Source organism: Vanessa tameamea, chromosome 5 (assembly GCF_037043105.1).
Source record: "Vanessa tameamea isolate UH-Manoa-2023 chromosome 5, ilVanTame1 primary haplotype, whole genome shotgun sequence".
In the NCBI taxonomy this organism is placed as follows: Eukaryota; Metazoa; Arthropoda; class Insecta; order Lepidoptera; family Nymphalidae; genus Vanessa; species Vanessa tameamea.
In genome coordinates, this window is record NC_087313.1 from 8,661,946 (window position 1) to 8,684,870 (window position 22,925).

The following is a 22,925-nucleotide window of genomic DNA, read 5'->3' on the forward strand; positions in this document are numbered from 1 at the left end:
CCAGACTACATTTATGTTAAATTTAATCACCATCAGTTCAGTGATTTATGTTTGTTCAGATAATAAGTAAATAAACAATTTTAACAGTTATTCTCGTCTTTATATTATTGGCTGATCGGTGAAGCGTTGCCTGCGTCAAGGAACTTAAATTATAAAAGAAATTAAATTTATTAAAATTAATATTTTAATTAAAATTATTAATTAAAGATTCTCATGCTTCGTGCAATGTATGTATAAGTTATGTAATTAATTGATAGGATGAAATAATCACAGCTTTTCAATCTATTTAATATGATTATCATCCATTCCAATGAATAAGCGTAGCATTGAGCAATTAATATTTTTAACGCGCAAATCCCGGATGTGTCTCTGAATCAATAGATACGTGGATAAAATGTATAAGCCAGTGCAAACTTGTTCTCTATATCAGGCACCGTGACATCTTGCTGTAGAAATTGCGCATTTGAAAGAAAACAATAACATAGAGCTATTTCTGAGAGTAAATAAAGTATTTCCGACTCGACTGTACGTTTTTTTTTAATTGGAAATACCTATGTTGTCCTTTCTTAGATTGGAGATGTGATTTGCTATTGAATTTTTTCTTCGCAATAGACACTGTATAAATGATTGAATAAAACCTTTATCGTGAGAGATTCGTTTAATTTACTATGGTTAAACAGTTTATTCATAATATGTTATGTGGTGGGTGACATACAACCGGGAAGCGAGCGGGATTTAAAATGATTGCTAACCTTGAAATTTTTTTTATCACAGGCAACATTTTGACGATTTATTATCTATTACGATTCATTGCCAAGATAATAAATCACTGGCTAAGTTACGAGAGAATTGAGTCAATTTTCATTTTTTATTTCATATTACCTATATGTTAAAAAAAATCTTAATTAATCTTATACGGTAATTAGGGTGATTGTAAGATGTATTGCTTAAGTTCTTACCCTTGTATAGTCTAAACTTAAACTAGTAAAATTCATCTCAATTATATATGGAGTTTAAATGAATGTGTCAAATGAATTCATTATATAAATATAGAATACCAATACTATATCAAAATATATACGTAGGAACACTTGCTTGATGTAATACGGGTATATTATTTAGACAAATTAAAAAAGTATAATAAAAAGATCCCTGGAAGAACTATGAGTAAATGTGTACACGTACAAAAATTAGTTCCAGCCCGACCACATCATTGATATCACGACTGACAATAGCAACCTCGGTGGTCCGCAATTAACGGTCCACGTTTGTGCACTACAGAAATTGTTTTCCAGTAGCACGAACAGACCAACGATATGGACTTGAAATAGCATTTTTGGTACTACACTACTCTATTCATGAGTCAGACACGTTGCTTAAATCCATGTAGGGGCGAACGACTATACTATCCATTTTGAGTTTAATGTTCGAGGAAAATGTGTAAAATTATAAAAGAATACTGACAATATTTGTGTATTCTAATTAAATCGAAATTTGCTTATAAATGGTATAATTAACACTGTTAGATTAAAAAATAAATACAGATGTACTACTCAAAACATTTTCTATACTGAATAAGGTTTTGGATAACTTCTATTTATTTCTACCCAGTACAATCTGCTGAAGCAAACTATTTAAATTTACAAATAGCAACACTAATTTTCTCCAAATTTTATGACAGTGCCTTATGAGAAGTAATATGAAAAGAACAAAATAATCAATTGCATCTTTGCTTCAAAAATAAAGCAGAAAATATTGAAACGATTTAACAGTTTCCGTTATGAGTTTAAAGATATTGATAAAAATACAGGTCGACGGAAATAATGTACTAGTATATGTATGATACTTACATACGATAACCTAAATATAATTTTTAGTTTTATTTATAATAAATAACAGTACAGATCAAAAACGAAACGTCAAGATAAATGGTAATGAGTTCATTAATGCACCGTAATCTTGCACGGAAACTACTGTTAAAGATAATAATTAAACATAACTTCTCACCTAACTCGTTCGTGGGAATGACTCTGTGCATAATAAACTATTTTTAATACAGGTGAAATATTCAAAAATTCAGCCGTCACATCAAATTAAAAAGTTAAATTACGGTTTTCAAGTAATTAACGGATTTCCGTTAATTTTTATCATTTAAAAAAAAGAACATTTTCAAATATAGAATGAAATAAATGTTATTGCAAATAATTTCGTTGAACTTCGTGAACTTATAAAGTTACTGTTGTAAATTTACTATAAATACTAAATAACAGCTTAAATCATCGAAGGATTGTTGTAGAATTTATGATAATATTTATCGCGCAAAGGCGATATCATGAATATAGCTAGATAGAGATAAACGCAGGTTAATGTTGCCAGCAACTAGGGTCAGGGTCAATAGCGATCGAGCATAGTTGGGAGTAAAGATAGAGCTGGCGAATTGTGACGCAGTGCTTTTGTAATACGACATGACTCGAGCTGGCCCAGTTGACTGAACTTATGGATAACTATCGCGAGCTTTAAATAAGCTAACAACTTTCAATTACTTAATTGGTATAAACAATTCAATCTCATTTTCCAAGGGGAACTTCATAATACTAAATAATTTAATGCCACAGGATTTGCAAAGACATATTCAATACTTACGGCACTATTTTAATTTGCTTTTAAGAATTATGTGCACCTTCAAGCATATGCGTAAATATTATTACAACATAAACATGACTGAAATTTTAGTCTCAACTAATGTTACTAGCATTGTAAAGAGTTATAACTTAACTTGCGAGTTTAGTTAACAAGCAAGATGACATTTATATGAGTAGGAAGTCATTCTTCACTAAATCATATAAAAAACTAATTTTATATGACCATGTCAACGTAAAATATTCAACTACTTTTTATATTGCTGATACATATAAAAATATTTAAATGAAATAGCTTGGAACAATGTAAATAGAGGCGTAGATTGAGGATACAACAGTTAGGTTCCGCTATAAGAAAGACTGGAAAGCTACTCCATTACGTGGACCCGATGTTACGACATTTAGATTGCCATCTATTGCTAAAGGCCAGGTTCACCGAACACTGAATAATATTATATATATCGATACACCTTAAACCGTTACTTGAATCCAATTCCCTAGACTTCCTCCAGCATAATGAGAAACGTAATTGCAATAAAACTTTATTATCTAATATCGGTAATCAATGTCTCGTAATTGAATAAAGTTCGACATTGAACCAAAATTGATCGAATTAGAGATGAAAAGGGGCATCACTATCTATTACATGTCGACATAATTTGGTTATGTTTACAATATAAAATAAGCTGAGTCACGGCAACAGTTGCATTTTAGTGCAAAAAAGTCTATAGCGAGCGGCGGCGGCGTCGCTCGTGCGTGCCTTCTAACGGTGGTGGTACACGAAATTGAAAATTAGTTTTTGCGGCGCCCGAGAGCTCGGCTCCGTCTTGCTCCAGTCCTAATTCAGCTGTAATTGAATCGAGATAGATTTAGAACGTTGACAACAGTTGATTGTGTGTCGATACTTAATTTTCAGCGCACGGAATGACAAATTGATTATATACGAGAAGGTATGCAAAAATGATTCTTTGGTTATTATAAAATATTAATATTAAAGGAGCATTTTTTGTGAGCCACTAAACAATATAAGTTTTGAAGAACAGTTCAATTTATAGCGCCTAGAACCATATTATTCGTAAAGTATCTATATTTATTTACATAAGATTATAAACATTAATATTTTATACAAATTAAAAGTAGTTACTTTACGAATCAGGATCGCGTGGAATGGTGGCAAGTATATTATTATGTGGGATTATTTCATTAAATCGGAATATCCAATAAAATAAGTAAGTGTAGAAAAAAAACGAAATCATAGAGCATAAAAATTATGCAAGTAACTTACATTCTTACTCATTGTACAAGTATATCACAGTAATTTACCGACCATAGACTACATTTAACGAACCTAGCTCACTTGGCAACAATCTAATGGCCTTGCAAGGCCTTGCAACCAGTAATACAGGTCAGTGTCCGCTCCATCCATCGTATGTATAACAATAATGACGATTACGTTATAAATAATCATTTATTTATCAATCAAATACTCGTAGTTTATAGTTTAATAGCCAAAGCTATAAGTTAAGCTATAAGTTTAAGCGATTGTATAAATAGAATTGCTAATATCTGAAAGGTAGAACCGATTTTACGAGTAAGATAAAATTGGAACAGTATTTATCATTATATAATATAAGACTTTTAGTGACGCGAATGTTTGGTACAATTATCATAATTAGCCTTTAATCTCGTATATCTCTTAATACTCTATATACATACGTACCTACGTGCTAATCAGTGTAGGGCTATCCAGCCGAATAGCCCTGGTCCAATAGACGATTACTACTTTGTAACTCTCTGACATAATATTACGATGAGCTATTAAGATTACTGCAAAACTAAAATCAAGCGAATATCTCTTAAAAGTATATGTTGTATAATAATTATTAACGTAAAAAAATATTCTTCAGTTTTAAAGCAACGTAGAGAAAGTAATTATAGGTATTATTTGTGATTTTTCAAATTTATGAACGATCATAACACATTCATTAATTCATCAAATGCTTGTCAATATGCATTCCTTAAATATGTTTATATTAATAAAACCTTTTTACGGATATCGCAACGTGAGAGACCATTAAATTCTGCTTTCATTACATAAAAAATGATTTATAGATCGTCGCCGTTTAAATTTTTTTTTTCCATTTTCTATTATGTGTTAATGATATTACACGCTTAACATAAGCCAGCGACCTTGTCTGAGCTTCTCTTAACTACTCGTAATACAGGTCACTGGCTGCAATTATAGGAGCCAGTTATTGACATATACGTAATACTACCCTTATGTATATAGCTCGATGTATGATTACAGTTTAGTGTTGTAAATCGTGTGTCTAGTCTTTATATCATTATGTACTTACTTCTATAAATACTTTTTTTTACGAGCACCAGTATAATTGATAAGTTTGTTATTTTTAAAAGCATATGCGGTTTATTCACAGGTGAAATGCATTTTTATACCTTAATATGTAAACGATTGAAGAAAGTTAAAGTATTCCGATAGAGTGAATTCGAAACTGAATGGAAAAAAGTCATGGTCGAGAAATTCAATATGTTTATTTTTTAGTTCTCTATCTCGTCGTGTAGGTAATAAATAAAAGGAATAGTATAGTAACTTGCTCCTTAAACGTGCCTGTCGATACGTATAGAATTGCAGTTTTATTTTATCTGGATTTACTCAGTAAAAGTTTAGTTTATTGTCTGTAGTTAAGAATATTAACATGGGAATTTAAACTTGAAACTTTCGCAGAAGTAGTTCATAGTTAGCGACGTTTAATTAAAAAAAAAACATCCTAAACATAAATAATACTAATTTTAGTAAAATCTGATATGAACAGCTGAATCTTAATCAAAAAATTGATCTAAATGAAAAAAGCACAATTGAATTTTCATGTGCTTACTTTGTGTTTATAATTCATCTTGTGTTTAGTAAGTGTAGTAGAAAATGTTGTGCGGAAACCTGCGTATATTAGATGAAAATATGACACATGCTTATCCATCAATCTGCAATGGAGCATCGTACGAATAAGCTGCGAGCTTCCTCAAACGGACAGAGGCCTAATCCCAGCCGGGGAAACAGTTCAAAGGCTGTTACGTTACGTTTATGCTTATATATAAACGTATAATCATAGACACTTTAAAATAAACATATTTAATCTATCAGGAAGCTCACTACAGTTTAAAGGAGGACGACATGTTTCAGAAGGCAGTAATTACTTGAACTAGGTAAACGACTTTTATTGACAAGTCAAACTGGATACGAATGCTTTTAAAATATGGTCATCCTATTAATATTCATTGCGTAACAGTAGCTAACTGTTAATTCTGATGTTTTTTTTTTATTTTATTTTATTATTAAGGACAACTTACAAAACATACGCCATTTATAGGCTAAAAATAAAGGTTATTACATATTTAGCTAAGTGTTGTTTCAATTGAAAGTTATCACGGCATGGAAAAGGACAGTTTTATCTATTAACCTAACACAACTTTTTTTTACTATGTTATACAAAAAGGGACAGAAAAAAAATACTAACAATAATAATACAATATAAAAAATGCAAATTACAAAAGACAAGACAATTACAAATTACCAACTAATTACTAAACAATTAAAAAAAAAAAAAATAGGTAACGAAGATTTTATAACAACAGTGCAACAGCTACACACTGTAATACAAAACGTAAACCATATAATATAAACGTGATCGATATTGAACAACATAGTGATCATTATTTTATTTTATTTATGTTGTCAAGTATATCATATATATTTTTTTTCTATAAACTAAGTTAACTGGATTTCTATGAAAATGCAACGGCAGATTATCTTTGACGTCTTCTATAAATAAAGTCGCCGTAACTGTTAATGCATTCTGAAGTTGTTCTAACTTACAGAATCAAGTAAGTTTTTCAAACTTAATAATGAATTAAAGAGACATAAAGAGGATATTACATTACATTAGCAGCCTGTAAATTTCCCACTGCTGGGCTAAGGCCTCCTCTTCCTTTGAGGAGAAGGTTTGGAGGTTCATATTCCACCACGCTGCTCCAATGCGGGTTGGTGGCATACATATATGGCAGAATTTCGTTGAAATTAGACACATGCAAGTTTCCTCACGATGTTTTCCTTCACCGCCGCACGAGATGAATTATAAACACAAACTAAGCACATGAAAATTCAGTGGTGCCTGCCTGGATTTGAACCCGCAATCATCGGTTGAGATGCACGCGTTCTAACCACTGGGCCATCTCGGCTGTTTGTTTGTTTGTAAATTCAGTTTCTTAATATTCAAATAAAAAAAATAGTTCTATATTTTGCTCTGCAATCGTTAATTGAAATGAACATGAATGTTAAATAAAATCCGGTGAACAAGCAGTAATTCAACTCGAGAATTGCGTTGTGTGTAATAGCGTTAATTTTAAAAGCGATTAGATTGTATCGCGTTACAATCGTCATTCCATATACAGAGAGAATAGAATAACTGTTATACTTAGTTAAATAATAGACCAATAAGATTGTATAGCTATTCATAATCCGTAGCTTTAACATACCTAACGGCGAAATAGTTAAAGTTAACAAAATGGGGAATTTTCTTTTGTAACGCGATGATCGTTTGTATAAAAACTACGACTAACCTACTTTCAAATGTAAGGTGATTTCAAAAGATTTTTTGAGCGTCGAAAAAGATGATAACAAAACCATTGAGGTACGAATGTAATATAATCATCCGATAGCGTACGAAAAATGGTATCTTCTAGAGCAAAGCGGTCTATAAATAAAAATCATGACTGTTTTGTTCACTCTCCGCTTTTAAAGAGATTATTTCGAGGTCAGCTGCGACATTATTGAACAAAAAACATATACCTCATTCCTTTCATCTTTAATAAAAATCTATGCTCTTATCATGGTCAATAATATTTCGTTAAGATTTTTAAATACTAAAAATATGTATTTTAATTTCATAGAGTTATAAGCGTGGGAAAAATTCATTTCAGCTACTGAAGCGTTACAAAGAGAAAAAGCAGTAATGTCATCGACATTCATCTAGAAAATACAAGCCTGAGAATAGGTTTTACGTGCGCAACAATTATAATAAAAACTTTATAGCTCCGGGTGTCCATTTGTTAGGTATTTGTGTAATCATTTCTCCATCTAGCATAACCAGGAACAATATAAGATTATTAATTCATAGCTATATATTATAAAGCGTTTGCATAATTTAAGGAATTTTGTCAATAACTATTTATTAAACATTTTCACGAGATTTTTAATTTTTTTTAAATAAGTGATTATTTTTTTTTTTATATTTTTAACAAACAAACAAATTCAACTATCACGTAATTTGAATAGTTCAATGTGTACAGTTATTACAATTCATTATTATCGGTGATAAAAGTTTCAGCTGATTTTTTTTTTGCATAAAAAATGTCGCGTTTTAATTACGTTATAGATGTTTTTTATTATTTGATATGACTCGCGGTTACACCCGTGTTCAAGAATTATACAAACAGGCTTAGTTATATGCATATTTCAAAAAGTTATAAGCTTATAATCTTTCTGAACCTTGAAAGGTTACAAAGACCACCTTTTCTGTAAATATTCAAATTAGACCACTAGTTCCTGAGATTAGCGCCTTCCACCATACAAACTCCACGTTTATAACATAGATTAATGCAAATCATCTTGTATTTATGTATAATGAATGCAAATTACTTACTTTAACGTAATATTTATTGGTGGAAAAAATGTAATAATATTCAGGGATTTTTTCACATATTAACGAAGGCATAGATAATATTCTTTCTTGTTTTATTGCATAGTAAAAAATTCTTCAACAATAAAAATAATTATACGACATTTTTATTATTGCTAAGTGCACGTTTAATACGAAAATATATTGGAACGGTTAATTAAGACGCAACTTATTTAAGAATTTCAAACCTGTAAAGTCCTTAATTATATACCATTATTGTATTTAAAATAGCAATAAAATAAATAACGCAATAAAACATAGCGTTCGTTTTGGCCTTTGTATGAAAAAGGTTGATGTTGTAAAAAAAGCATGATTTAAATATCGTTATAAGTAGCTATTCAGGTCTTGTTTTTTTTTAATGATGATTTTGGACAGACCTTTGTCTGACCGGTCAACGGCCTAAATCGCTTAACGTCATTTGATTGGTTGGTGACATGGTTTATACGAAACATTGGCATCAAGCTAACGAATCGATTCGAGACGGTTCACGAGCCGGCGTTCCGCTTACTGATTCTGTCATTAGCACCCTTTATTTTACAGTTCTTCGACAACGGAAATTCTGAAACAATGTTGTTAGAATACTTTTTATTTGATTTCCAAGTAAAAAGTTGCTACCTTTTTCCATTATATTCACTTGAGATATTCAATTGTAATCGTGTTCTTATACGGATACATATATATTATTATATGCACAGTTTTCCTTAATAAATGTTTTATGTATGTGATAAGTTGAATGATATCTCTGTGTGAGGTACGAATATTGTAATGATTTCCGTTGATGTACGCAACGTCAGAATAATTTAAACTGGCGACATGAAGTAAATCACAATATAATGGAATGTTAAAGCAACGATGGTGTTCTGTGGTATTAACCCAGAGCGAATGTAAAAGCTTCTAAGTATGCAGTACTTATCAATTGCGTGTGAAAAATCTAGAATTGCTCGAAGCGGCGAGCTTTACGTTGCTCAGTAATTACAGTACCCACGTTACACTTGGAATCGTCCATTGCCGCAATCTTCTATCGATTATGATCGTACATGTCGAACGCATCCGTTTGTTGCTAATCAAAGTTCTAAAAATACATCCCAGCCTTAAAAAGTCTTGTAGTTAAATTCTTTGTATTCTATTTGTAGAGCCAGCTGCCAATCCGAGCGGAGAACTGCCTGTCACAATAGAACATCATCAAGATACTAACATGTCGAGTAACCTGACGAGAAATGACGCCAATTGTGACAAGACTGGAACCTGCTATGACGGTAATTACCTATCAACGAGAACTTGTAATTTTCTGCATCCAGTCGATGCTAATGACTAATATTGGTAATTATTTCAGTCTCCGTCCATTGCAAAGATACTAGAATTGCCGTGCAAGTTCGTACGAATAAGCCTTTTAACGGGAGGATCTACGCTTTGGGTCGATCGGAAACATGCAACATAGATGTGGTTAATAGTGATCTATTCAGATTGGACCTTACAATGGCAGGGCAGGATTGTAATACGCAGAGTGTTGTAAGTTGATTTCAGTAATTAGATTCGTTTAGTCGATATAAAAGCTTTAACTAACATTTACGTTTGTCGTATAAATTTATTTATATTAAAACAGGTTTATTATGTATTTATCTACACCTAATCTTAAATAGTAACATACTTAAAGAAATGTAGATTATTTTATTAAAATTATCTTCAGAAATGTTACAAATTTGATAAAAGACGTAATTAGCCAAATATATATATAATTATATTTATATAATAATTATATTATTTATATATAATTATATTTCTAACATTATCTGTATCTTTTAAGACTGGAGTATATTCCAACACCGTCGTACTCCAGCACCACAGCGTGGTCATGACGAAAGCTGACAAGATCTACAAAGTGAAGTGCACATACGACATGAGTTCGAAGAACATCACATTTGGAATGGTGCCCATCAGGTCGGTAACAGTACTTCGACATAATAAAACTGTATTTAAAGCAATTCAAGCTAACGATGCGAAATAACTATCACAAACGGTTAGATGCAAACGTACTTAGAATACATATCACTTAAGACATAGTCAAAACTTTCACAGTGAAATGTTGCATCGCGAGAAATAATTCCTCATCAACATTTTGTGACAGTTCTATATATATATATTTAATATTTTATGAATTTAAATTATATAAATAATGGAAAATTTTGCCCTTTAACAGCCAGTAAAGTCTTTCACATACCAACACATGTGAACACGAATATAAAATTCTATTGACCCAATATCGGTTCTGAATTAAACATAAAACAATTAGATTCCTCTACACCGGTGCGGAATGTAAACGTGAGGAGCATAAGCAGTAGCTTTTCTACTCCGTATGGATTTTTAATAGCCTAAGTCGAAGTGTGATACAATCATGATTGCTGTCAATGATTCCGATATATGTATTTAAACTAGCATTACACGTAGCAGCTTCGGTCGCGGAAAGTTAAAAAAATATAAATAGATATTAATGCGTTTTCAGCAGGATACATTCATCGATCATGTATAATTCAAAGGCGTCATTATGTTGCAACTTTGCCGTATTATTTATGATGCAAATAATAAAAAGGGCTATAAATTTATTAGTGCTGGTCAACAACATTTTCCACCACGCGGCTACAATCCACACTGGGTTGGTGAATACAATGGTGGCGAATCATGAGAAAAATTAACATTAAAAATTTAAAATAATGAAAACTCAGTGGTATTTCCCCGAGTTTTCGTATTTTGTTAGTTTGGACTTTGTTCTAACAGAATAAGCTCTACTGTAGACAGGGCAATGCAATTTTATTTATAATTACGATGATTTCTTACTACATATATAACAAATAAGAACAATATTTAGCTTCAACCATGTTATTGATAAAAAATTGTTTGAATGGAGCCTTATTTCTCAATTTATAAAAGCTGCTGCACAGCCTAATTCATCGTCCGGCCCTAACTGTTCATATAGTTATTAATTAATTTCTATGCATGCCTCATCAGAGACCCGGAGATGATTTCTATTACTGCGGCTCCCGAAGCCCCACCACCGCGCATTCGCATTCTGGATAGCCGCCAGCACGAGGTGGAAACCGTCCGCATTGGAGACAAGCTCACTTTCCGTATCGAAATTCCGGAAGACAGTAAGTTTATTTTCTTACTTTTAAAGTTATTATAGAGTCTGTCTTTAGGTATGAGTCTACATTTTATTTCACGAAACATATTAATAACTAAAATGAGTAGTGTTAAAAGAATGAAATTTGCTTAAGGAAATATTTATTATTTAGAATTTGTGTTTATATATATTTTAATGAATATTATTTGATATAATTTTAAATGATTATTTTACTTTTTCAGCTCCTTATGGTATATTTGCACGCAGCTGTGTGGCGATGGCGAAGGACTCCAAGAGCACTTTCCAGATCATCGACGACGAAGGGTTGGTTTACATTTAAATTAAACAATAAAATATTTAATGTGACCATTGAAAATGAAGATTTATTTACAAATTCCAACACTCAAGTAAAAAATATTAAGATTATTTCTCTTTTGTAGATGTCCAGTTGATCCATCAATATTCCCAGCCTTCATTCCCGATGGTAATGCGCTTCAATCGGTGTACGAAGCTTTCAGGTTCACGGAATCTTATGGTGTTATATTCCAGTGCAATGTGAAATATTGTCTTGGTCCATGTGAGCCAGTAAGTATTCATTGGTCAATTCTTTAAATATATTTTTTACGTTTTTTGATTTAAAATACTCATAATGTCAAATCGGCACTTACGCTGATTTATTTAATAACATGATGATATAAGCGATCTCATACCGGTTCTTAATTAGAGATATTCTCTTCACCCAAAAATAACAAAGTAAATTAAATTACGAGTTACATAAATACCTCATTTATTTATTTGCTTAGTAGTTTTTACGATTAATTCTGTTTTCAGGCTGTTTGCGAATGGGGAAGAGAATCAATCGAGTCTTGGGGAAGAAAGAAGCGTTCGTTGCCTCACAATGAGACAGGTGAAGCCCATGGTCAGGAAGAAGATATGAACATATCTCAAGAGATCCTCGTCCTGGACTTCGGTGATGAGCGACAGAGCACCGACTTCCTCCGTTCAGATAAGCCTGGTGGAACTGCGAGCGAAACGAACTTTGGGGGTCAGTAACTTTTTCTGAAAATTATCTGCGTTATCTGCTCTGTTTTTATATTATCTGTTCTTATATTAAATGCAATGTAGTCAGACGTATGTATAAGGAATGCAATTACTTTTGACTTTTCTATACGATGGTATAAAAATCTTTTTTGTTTTGGTACGTTTGCAGAGAAAACAGTGACAATTGTGGAGCCGTGTCCCAGCAAAGCGTCGGTGTTGCTGCTCGGCGTCGCGTGCGCGCTGCTGGTGCTACTCTACATTGCCACTATCTTCTGTTACTACATGCGAAAGTGGCTCGCACCACCCAAGCATATGTCATAATTTCTATCACATCACAAATCTGTAGTATACAAGTATTTTGTAACGTTCCAACGCTTTTTTTTACTGAGGAACTTGTGATACAAATGACTGATTCGAAATTCCACGATGTCACGTTTACGTCATTATATCCGTCCATTTTTAGTTAAGAATCGTGGTGAAAATTTTTCGTGTGTATTGTAACCACCGCGTGTCTTGCAACTACCTGATGGTAATCGATTGCATTTAAAAGCATTTATTAATTCTAAGTAGGTATACGAATATAGGTACAACATGTGGCTAATACTAATTTTTAAACGATGCTATAATGCGTATGTTATATAGAGACATCGATTTTTAATTTAGAATATAATTAGCATTTAGGTATAAATTCAGAATTGCATTTATTATTTGGTAAGCTGATGCTGGATCCGATTCATTATTTGTTTTTGGAATAGTCCCCGAAAATTTCATATCACATTTGGCCAAGAATTTAAAGGGATTATTCTGAATTTGAGCGATTGGTCTAGTTGCGGAATTAATTGGCGTAGTTTTAGATAAGTGTTTTAGATATTAAGTTGAAATATTTAATGTAATTGTGTCCATTTATGTCTTGTATTGATGTTTTAGTAACTTTTATATACAACTTTTTTGAATGTGGATTGATAGAAAATCTTGTAAATATACTGTTATCTGTCAGTTTAGGCGCTAACAGTTTTATTTCTATGACTCGTTGAACTTTCAGTTGGGTTCTGTTGAAATGTGGCCTAGGTACAGAAGTATATTATGTATTTTCATACATTTTTATTTAAATTTGACATGACAATAATAATATTTCTCTTAACCCAACTTGAGATTTCTTCTTTATTTATTTAGAATTACTTAACAACTATTTATTTTTTATTTTATTTAATAAATGAAATAAATTTGTACAAATCATTAGATCTTTTTATTTCAACAAATTATATACTGTAATAAGTCACTAAAAATTAAACAACAACTATGAGCATTCAATTCAACAATATTAATAATAATTGTGATAAAAAATAAAATTATGTAATTAACAATTTACTATAAACACTACTAAGTATTTCTCGTTGAGTATCTGTCTCTAGCTCCTCGGACTTACAGTCAAATACCTTTTCAAAATGATGTAAAAATATTGGGGTCATTCTATCTATACTACACAAACTACCAGTTTCTTTTGTTAAGGAGGTTACACCCTTTTCTTCAATACCACAAGGTTTAATATGCTTAAACCATGACAAGTCATTGTCACAATTTAGACATATACCATGAGTGGTGACATATCTGGATGCGTGGATACCTATAGCTGCAATTTTATCATCTTCCACCCAAACTCCTGTATGGGGCGACCTACCTGCTTTTATACCTAAAAATAAGAAAATAAAAATGATAAACCCCATTAAGGATGGCTTAAAAGATAATTAAAGCTGTATAGATTAATACATCATTGACAATCAAGTACTCTATACATTTATGGAAATTAATATGATTTGATTATAAGTTGCTTACCTAATTCTTCACACATTTGTATTATAGTCTCTTCTAGGCTGTTAACATACCATTTCACACTTGGCCTGAAGTGTTTCAAGTTTATAATGGGATATGCTACTAATTGTCCTGGTCCATGGAATGTGATGAGACCTCCTCGGTTTGTCTTACGGAACTCAGCGCCCAAACTGCGTAACCTTAAAATCTCTTCTTTTGATGTGTCATCTCTGATACCTTAAATGTTTGTTTAAAAATATATTCTGATGTTCTAATGGGAGCCTTTAATGTATTATAAGATTTATTTCAGATATTAAGGTTATTTTTTGTGTGATTATTCAATGTATTCTAGTGTTTCGGCTTCACAAATACAAAACATTGTTTAACATATTATTATTATTTATAACATTGGTAATCATTCCATACTCCATAATTAATAAATTCATTCAAAAATTTTCAAAAAATAGATAAATAAAAAGTGAGGTTACATTCTAACCGACAGTGTAGACAGGTTTGTGTTCAACTAACAACAAAGTGTCATAGTTTTTAGTTATTCCTTTTCTCATTGAATCCAAATGTTTTCGTGCTATAGATGTCTGGATCTTAAAACCCGTATCGTAACTTATAAGGCCCAATTTCCATACTTTTACCATTTTCATAATTATGACACAATATCATAAACTTTAAAATGATTTTTGAGTAATTTACAGATTTTTATTGACTACTAATAATAATTTATATGTTGTTATTTCTGAAAATAAATAAAAACTAAAAACACAAGTTTTGTAATATTTTTTGACATTTCTAAATTCTGACATTGACATTTAATGACCTAAAATTAAATCTCACTTTTACTCTACCTTATAAGTTAGAATTATTTAGGTAAATATTTATTATAACTGGAGTTATAGTATAAAATTATACATTATATTTTTATCTTTAAAATGAAAAAAGTGTCTGTAAAATATTTATCTTATTCCTGTTTTTATACTGACATCTATCGTTACAATGTACACAATATTTGTCACTTTTGTAGTTATTTAACTAATGTAGCTACTGAATACTAGAAAGCGCTGTCAATATTTTATTTAATAAATTATCTTCGACTGCAAAACTATGGGATCACAACATAACTTAACACATCTTTCAGCCGGTTTAGTCCTCTCGGGTACTCTGTCCGTAGGGCGGTGTTTCGTTCATTACGTAAACCAGCTGTTTAGATAAACATTGTATTTATAAATGAAAAAGCGCCTCATTTTTATGAAATCAGGGTTTAAACGTTTAACATAAATTAATCATATACTACTTCGCGTGGTTTTAGTAGGATATGCAATATTAAAGTGAATATATAATTTTGTTGTTCTAAAGCGCGCTAACACTTTTGAATTATAACTCCTATGATATTACCGGCGTTTTGTCCGAATGTCTTGCTTGGACAAAGTTTTGGTGAGATCAGATCTGTGGAGTTCTTTAAAACGATGACAACAGGGGTAAGTTAAAGACATATTTTAAGCGATTTATTCATTTATTTAAGAAAAAATTACAACATTTATTGAATATTATGAAATATTAAAAATATGATTAAGTTTGTTAACACTCTTATCCGCGAAAATAAGCCGCCTTAAACTATTTTTTACTATTTAGTTTAAAAAAACATCCTTTCTGCCGTATTTGTAGTTAAAACTAAATGCTTAAATTGACCGTATTGTAACTGGTCTGTCCGCGGTCCAACTTTTATTCTTCATCAAGTTAAATTAAATTAATTAATATTTTAAATATTTTTGTCTTGTCTAATGTACATATTTGTAGGCTTTGTTATTGTCGTATTTAAATATACTAGCAGATACCTATCAATCCATTCTTTCGTGTAAAAATAATAATCATAGTTATAACTGTAATTATTATTTGCCTTTTTTATTATTCATTGATTTTTTAAACTTATCTGTATATTTAATCTCTTTTGTAACATGAATATTGTTTCATTTTTAAAAATGATTACCTATTCTTAAATGTGAGAATTCACTCAAATAATATCGTATTCCTTAGAAAAGCAGTATTTGAGACAGTAGGGGTGATATGAGAGTCCTTTGCGGTACTCCTCGTTGAACTCAAGTAGTATCAGACATTGTTGTAGACCGCACAGGATACCTACCCACCTGATGGTTCAAGTGTATCAAACTTTAAGGTTTTTGCAACTGTCTTGAAATAAAAATAAAACTAATTGTCGTATCAAATTGAACAGTAAACAAAATATGGGTAATAATTTAAATAAACATCGATGAATGTATGATAAACAACATTTTTTTATATTTTTGACTCGTGATTGTTCAAATCAAATCAAATCAATTTTATTCAAGTCAACTTCTCAACGAAGCGTTTTTGAATCGTCGATATTAAAAAACTACCAACACAATTACCATGTTGGTAATGTAATAAAATCCAAATCATAATAAAAACTTTTTAAATTAAAATCAAGATCGTTTCGTATTTAAAAAGTTATTATTATACAATATTATAACTTATTTATCGTTTTTTTTAACAATATTTAACCGAGAATAACCAGCAGATACGAGTTACTCTTTTCTAACAATTATATTACAAAAGTAATTTAATACAAATACATTTATAATATATAGGTATGCCTCAATATAAATAGTAACTCTTGGTTTTTTCAGTCTATGTGTATATACTTTATGTTTTGAATTTATCTGTTTATTAAAAAAAAGTTGTGTAAGGATTAAAAACCGCAACTAAGGTAAACAAGTGTCTATTAGGTGAAGCAGGAAGGCCGGTGCTTCCGTCCGGTCTATTTATAGGGTTTAGGGTAGTGTGGGGTACGCGTGCACAGTTCGATTCAGTCTCAATCATAAGACCTGTTTTTAGTAAGATCCCGAATTAATTTTACAATAATGGTGCATTTCTTGAAGTTATTCCGTAGAACAACTTTATAATGTGATATATTCAAGTGATTTGCGATATTAAGTACAATAAAAGTGTGCAATGGTAATTAAATTCCATATTATTGTAAAAGTTAAATGTAATAGTGCGTAAATGTCCAACAGCGGAACGATAGTCGACTCTACTTTTGAGATAACGGCTTGGAGTTTATTCCACCACGCTGCTCCTATGCGGTTTGATAGATACATACGAGTATGTGGCAGAATTTCATCTGATACATGTATGATTCCCAAGATATCTCCCCTCGCCGCTTTGCATGAGATAAACTATAAGCATATGAATACCGAATGGTGCTTGCTTGGTTTTAATCCACAATCTTGGTTTGAGAATCACATGTTCTAGCGATTGCAATCTTCAGCATCCTGTAAATAAAGTTTACAATTCACACTTTGCAATTTAGACCTGTAATTTTAATAAACCAAATATTTTATTTGATGGGTCTGAGGTCTGATGTATTAGGACAGGATAAACGGACGTAAACATCAGTTGGTTCAATACTAGTCCTATAACATTGTGTAATTATTGTTTTGATATCTGATTATTAAAATGAATAACAGTTTGTCCTCCTGGTCGTGTTACGGTATTAATGCTGATGATATTGCAGTACATATTCATTTAAATAAATATTCTGAATTTGTGTAATCTTCATTGTCTGACCATGATTATGATTCGATGCATATCGAATTTCAAATTAATATGAGATTAAAGGAATGTTATGCCTTCAGATAAAACCCGATATCTAGCATATGCACTAATATTATAAATGCGAAAGTAACTCTGTTACCTCTTCACGCTTAAGCGGCTTAAGCCGTTGAACTGATTTAGATAGAATTTGGTTAGGAAATAGTTTAAGTCACGGGGAAGGATGGGATGGGTTAGTTTTTATCACGAAAAACATCCTTTACGGTTGTGAAGAGGGGGTCAAAGTTTGTATGGAGAATTAATCAATATATGTATGGGGGTAGAATTTACGTCAGTAAGTTCAGTCTTACAATTTTTCCGGTAAATTAGGTCTAGTGAGTTATAAAATAAAGTTACATCAATGACGCAAAATAGTTTAATATCGCGTTTTTATTTAAACAAATTAAGAAGATATGTAAAATAATACCTACATGTATGGAAAATATAGATATTTTTAATTTTGAACAAGAATATAATTCTTTTATTGAACTGATTAAACATAAACACTCAATCTAAAATATAAGGAAAATAAACAATAATATTTTCAAGTACTAAGTATAATAAGTGCAAAAAGACTTTACTTTAGAATAGTTAATTGAGTAAAATTCAAACATTAATATTTATTTTTGTTAGTTGCATACTTGTTTTTTTGTTAACGTTTTTCTCTACGCTCTGCACCCATATCTTTAGTGTGCTCAACGCTTTAAGCTCGTCGAATTATAAATCACAAATATTTCATTTGGTTTGTTGTAAATGAGTGTAAAGAGCATATAATACTTACTCAGTCAGCTTGAGTTAATTTATGTTTTGTGGCGAGTTGGGCCGAGTTCATACGTGATCTATTCGGCGGCGGCGTTTAAGGAGCTTTGTATTAAGTCGATCACTATTACATTTGTTTGGATAATGGTCACATATCTCATGATTAATAAATATTAAAATATGAATTTGTTTGTTTTTTTTTTGAATATCACAGGTTGATATATTTAGTATAATTGTTTATTTACATATATATTCTGAAACCCGTTGAACCTGCTTTACCCGTACAAAATGTATAAAACTACCTATAGCACGCGACGCGTCACCCCCATTTTACGCCTTCGAGGAATTAATTAAAAAAAGTAGCCTATGTCATTCCCAGGGACTCAAACTATCTCCATACCAAATTTGATCTAAATCAGTTCAGCGGCTATTATTATATTATATTAGTAATATTTGTTTAGATTATATAAATATTTTTAGTAGCGTATATCTATTTATGCCAAAAAATATTCTTTAGATATAATTTCCACAAACATAAATCAAACAGAAAGCCACAAATTAAAACTAAAAAGTATTTTTACCCTAAAACTTTATTTTGAAGATGGTTTAACCCTGTGCTGCTCTTTTGATAAAACTTTTGATACACGCGTCTTATCATGATAAATGTTTATTTGCTGCAAAAGTCTTCAACGAAGTTTGCATAGTATCAGTAACATTCGGGAGAAAGTTGGGTACAGTCTACTTGAAAAATTTTAAAGAAAAGGGGTTAACAGTGAGAAGATACTCATACAATTTAGTTAAGAACCATACTATAAATGTAGATTATATTCGCAAAATCAAGTCTTTTCGTAATATAGTAAAATTTAAATAAGATTTATTACTTGACGATTTAAATAGGGGGGTTTCAAATAAGGCATGTTGTACAATCTAGAAAAAAAAATCGTAAATAATTGGTAAAATGGAAAATACTTCTGACACTATAACTCGATGTAAATTAATGTATCGACATCGTCGGTTTATTTTTCATATTTTGTCTGCAAGTGTCCGTTACCATGGTGACGGCGCAGTAGGCTGCAAACCGTGACAGGAATGACAACGCCGTGGATCGATGTCGGTCCACACTTTTTATCACCCGGCTTTGATCTCGTCTAAAGCCTTATCTGACCGAATCTCTTGACGCTTTCCCAATTTTCCAGGGATTTGGGGTTATATTACATCCTTCTATGTAAAAGTCAGGAAAGTTTTCTCAAATTTTAATAAAATTATTGTTTACTGTATTAATTAATTCAAATGCTGTAACATTATTATTTTTTTACACATTCTCATAGATAATTTAGATTCAGTATAGATAAATACAGATAACATTAAATTCAGAAGTCTATATGAGAATAATCACTTGAACAAATACTCTACGCAAATGTCTTTGCCATTGTAGAAAGTCAAAAGTACAAGTTTATACAGCCATTTAAAGTTTACTATAATTAATATAATTATTTTACTTGTGAACTTAAATGTGTAACTCAAATTATGCAATTAGGCAGCGAGTACATCATCAGACAAATAATTGTGTCTTTACATTTAAAAATACAGTCTCTTTTGCTCTTGTTTTTATCTGTAGTAAAGAACGTCGCTCAGAATTTTATTTTCTGACGTTTAATTTACCTCTTAATTAGTCTTACCTTTGGTACAACTTCAAACGACTGCACCTTTTTACGTCGCAGGCGTGTTGGTGTACTTATTTAAACAATAATCGTAAACCTTCCGCTGTCGCATGCCATCGTTCTTATTTTGGCTTCTGTTTGTGTTACCAACTTTAAATTTTTATTTCGCCGTAATAATATTATATTAAAAAAAAAATTGATGATCTATTGTTAGTCTATGAAGTGCGATTTTTTATAGCTTTGATAGGAATAAGGTTTAGGAAAGCGTGCTTTGTTTTTGTTAAATATGACTTCAGAGAGTTGTATTTAACGCGTTTGTAGTTGGAGCTTACAATCGACAAAAACTTATAAGGTTACACAAAACAACTATTATATCCATATAGTCAAATATGATCATATATTAATATAGATATATCGTTATTGTTTTTTTAAAACTAAATATTCCCTTATTCAAATATATATTAGTTAATTCAAATAGAAATTAAAGAGATATTTTTTGCTGTTGTTGGTTAGTTAGTGCATTGTATACATGATTTACTTGGTGATAGGGCTTTGTGCGAGTCCGTCTGGTTGGGTACTATCCACTTATCAGATATTCTTTCGCCAAACAGCAGTGCCTACTATCGTTATGTCCCGGTTTAAAGGGTGAGCCAGTGTAATTACAGGCACAAAAGACTTAATATCTTAAAAAAAGATTATGGCTTAATTTAGTACTTTTTTAATTTTCATTAAGACATTGTCATTTTCATTTGGGTAAAAAAATCCCGCCAAAAATTTTTTTTTACTTGACTATCAGTAAGAAAGTGTTATACTAATGTTAAATAAATATATTTGAATCTGAATTAGACCGTCGAAGTGCAATAATATGTTTGCTGGTAGTTACTCTATTGTTTAGTTATTTATAAGCTTCAGTATGATTTGTAATATATTTAACAAATATTATATTTCACTGTAGAGTTTTTTGTTAAAATTTAATTAATAATTAAAACTGGCAACACTGTCTTGCGACGAGATGTAACTAATTAAGCCATAAAAACGGCGTTTCCTCGAAGTGTTATTTCGCAGCGACCGCGGGGCGAGTGAATTATCGCCTCTGTTTAATTATTCATGAGCCCTCGGACAAGTTTCAGCAACTTTGAACCGGCATCTGGTGCTACGGTTTAATTCGCATACTTGTAAGGTTGCACGCCGTTTTTATATGGGGTAGAACATGTTGTTACTACGAAGGAATTGGTCAGATCGTATTATCTGTCTATATTATTAAAACAATAGATTCTAGTCATATAAATATATTTGTATAACAAAAAAAATATTAAATCATATCAATATATATTTTTTTCAACATGGTTGGCTTGTCAGCACTTTTAAATGGTCATTTTACAAGATTTATTTAAATTAAATTTTACCACTGGTTCGGAATAAAGTTTCTACTGTGAAAAAAACGCTATCAATTTCGTTTAAATACATTTCCGCAGAGGCTCCTCGTTTATTTTTACGTCTACAACTGTACTTTAAACAACCGTCGGACCGTAACCTTACTTTTTTAAATCTTAATTAAGTAAATTAGTAAGGAGTTCTAAATCATATTATACCCAATTGTTTTTTGTTTTTATAATTTGTTCGAAATAATAACTGTTATACGACTATTGAGTCTGGATGATCCAGTTTTATTTATATTTTTTATTTATTTACTATTTAATAACACGTGAATTTTAGCACATGCATGGGGAAGCATCGTGGAGTCAAAGAACAAATTTTGACATGACGTCTGAATGTATGGGATGAAATTACAATTGCAGCAGCTTAGTAGAATCATTACAGTTTTTCTTTATAAAAGGCCACAAGGCCTAATGGGACGTTTATACGATATCTATAATATCGCATATAGTTAAATGATAAATTTTAATATTTTGTTTCAGATGCGGTCGCCGCAAACGTGCGAACGCTACTGAGATGAGCTCTGCGGCTTCGAGCCGCAACTACTCGTATGATGAAACAATACAGGTGAATATCATACAATTTAATATAACAATGACAATGTTTATAAACCACTGAACTTAATTGGATAAATAAATAATGTACCTATAAAATACCAATGAAATACTCTATTGATTGTTTTCGACTTTACTCAGCTTAAACGTGCCCCGTTCGCCTTTAAACATTTTGTAAGCTATATTCCATTGATTTACATAAACGATTACCTAGTTTTTTTAAATTTTAATTAAAGCTTACATATTTGAAGTCATAAAAACTTTAGTTAGTATTGCCAACGCTTAAAAAAAAAATCATTTTAACTTCAACAATTTTAATTCTGTTCTTATGTTATTGATATGGCTTTCAACTTTTGAGCCAACTTTTAAATAGGCAACTTAAGTTGATCGAATATTTCTGGATTTACAAGCGAATGTAGTCCAAACATATCGCTGAATAAGAGTGTGTTTCGAGTGAAAGTAGTAATACAGAATTTTCAGAATGTTCAGCGCGATGCGTATTACGATTTTGTGATTCT

The 22,925-nt window shown here is 31.1% G+C and overlaps 2 protein-coding genes across 2 annotated transcripts in view; one reads left to right on the forward strand and one right to left on the reverse strand.

Moving 5' to 3' along the window:
- Tyn (trynity) overlaps nucleotides 1-13,784 on the forward strand; it is a 53,420-nt gene extending 39,636 nt beyond the window's left edge. Inside the window, exons 10-17 of the mRNA XM_026628609.2 lie at nucleotides 9,526-9,648; nucleotides 9,726-9,901; nucleotides 10,197-10,330; nucleotides 11,396-11,535; nucleotides 11,750-11,831; nucleotides 11,948-12,092; nucleotides 12,339-12,552; nucleotides 12,718-13,784. Of these exons, the coding sequence (XP_026484394.2) occupies nucleotides 9,526-9,648; nucleotides 9,726-9,901; nucleotides 10,197-10,330; nucleotides 11,396-11,535; nucleotides 11,750-11,831; nucleotides 11,948-12,092; nucleotides 12,339-12,552; nucleotides 12,718-12,869 (1,166 nt within the window). The 3' untranslated portion in view covers nucleotides 12,870-13,784. The remainder of the gene's footprint in view (nucleotides 1-9,525; nucleotides 9,649-9,725; nucleotides 9,902-10,196; nucleotides 10,331-11,395; nucleotides 11,536-11,749; nucleotides 11,832-11,947; nucleotides 12,093-12,338; nucleotides 12,553-12,717) is intronic.
- Nucleotides 13,785-15,120, reverse strand: LOC113392296 (octanoyl-[acyl-carrier-protein]:protein N-octanoyltransferase LIPT2, mitochondrial). Its single transcript, XM_026628647.2, has 3 exons — nucleotides 14,854-15,120; nucleotides 14,382-14,594; nucleotides 13,785-14,238 (listed from the first exon to the last, which is right to left on the reverse strand). Exons 1-3 carry the CDS (start codon nucleotides 15,014-15,016, stop codon nucleotides 13,898-13,900), a joined length of 717 nt encoding a protein of 238 aa, XP_026484432.2. The 5' UTR covers nucleotides 15,017-15,120; the 3' UTR covers nucleotides 13,785-13,897.
- Nucleotides 15,121-22,925: the final 7,805 nt, after the last annotated feature.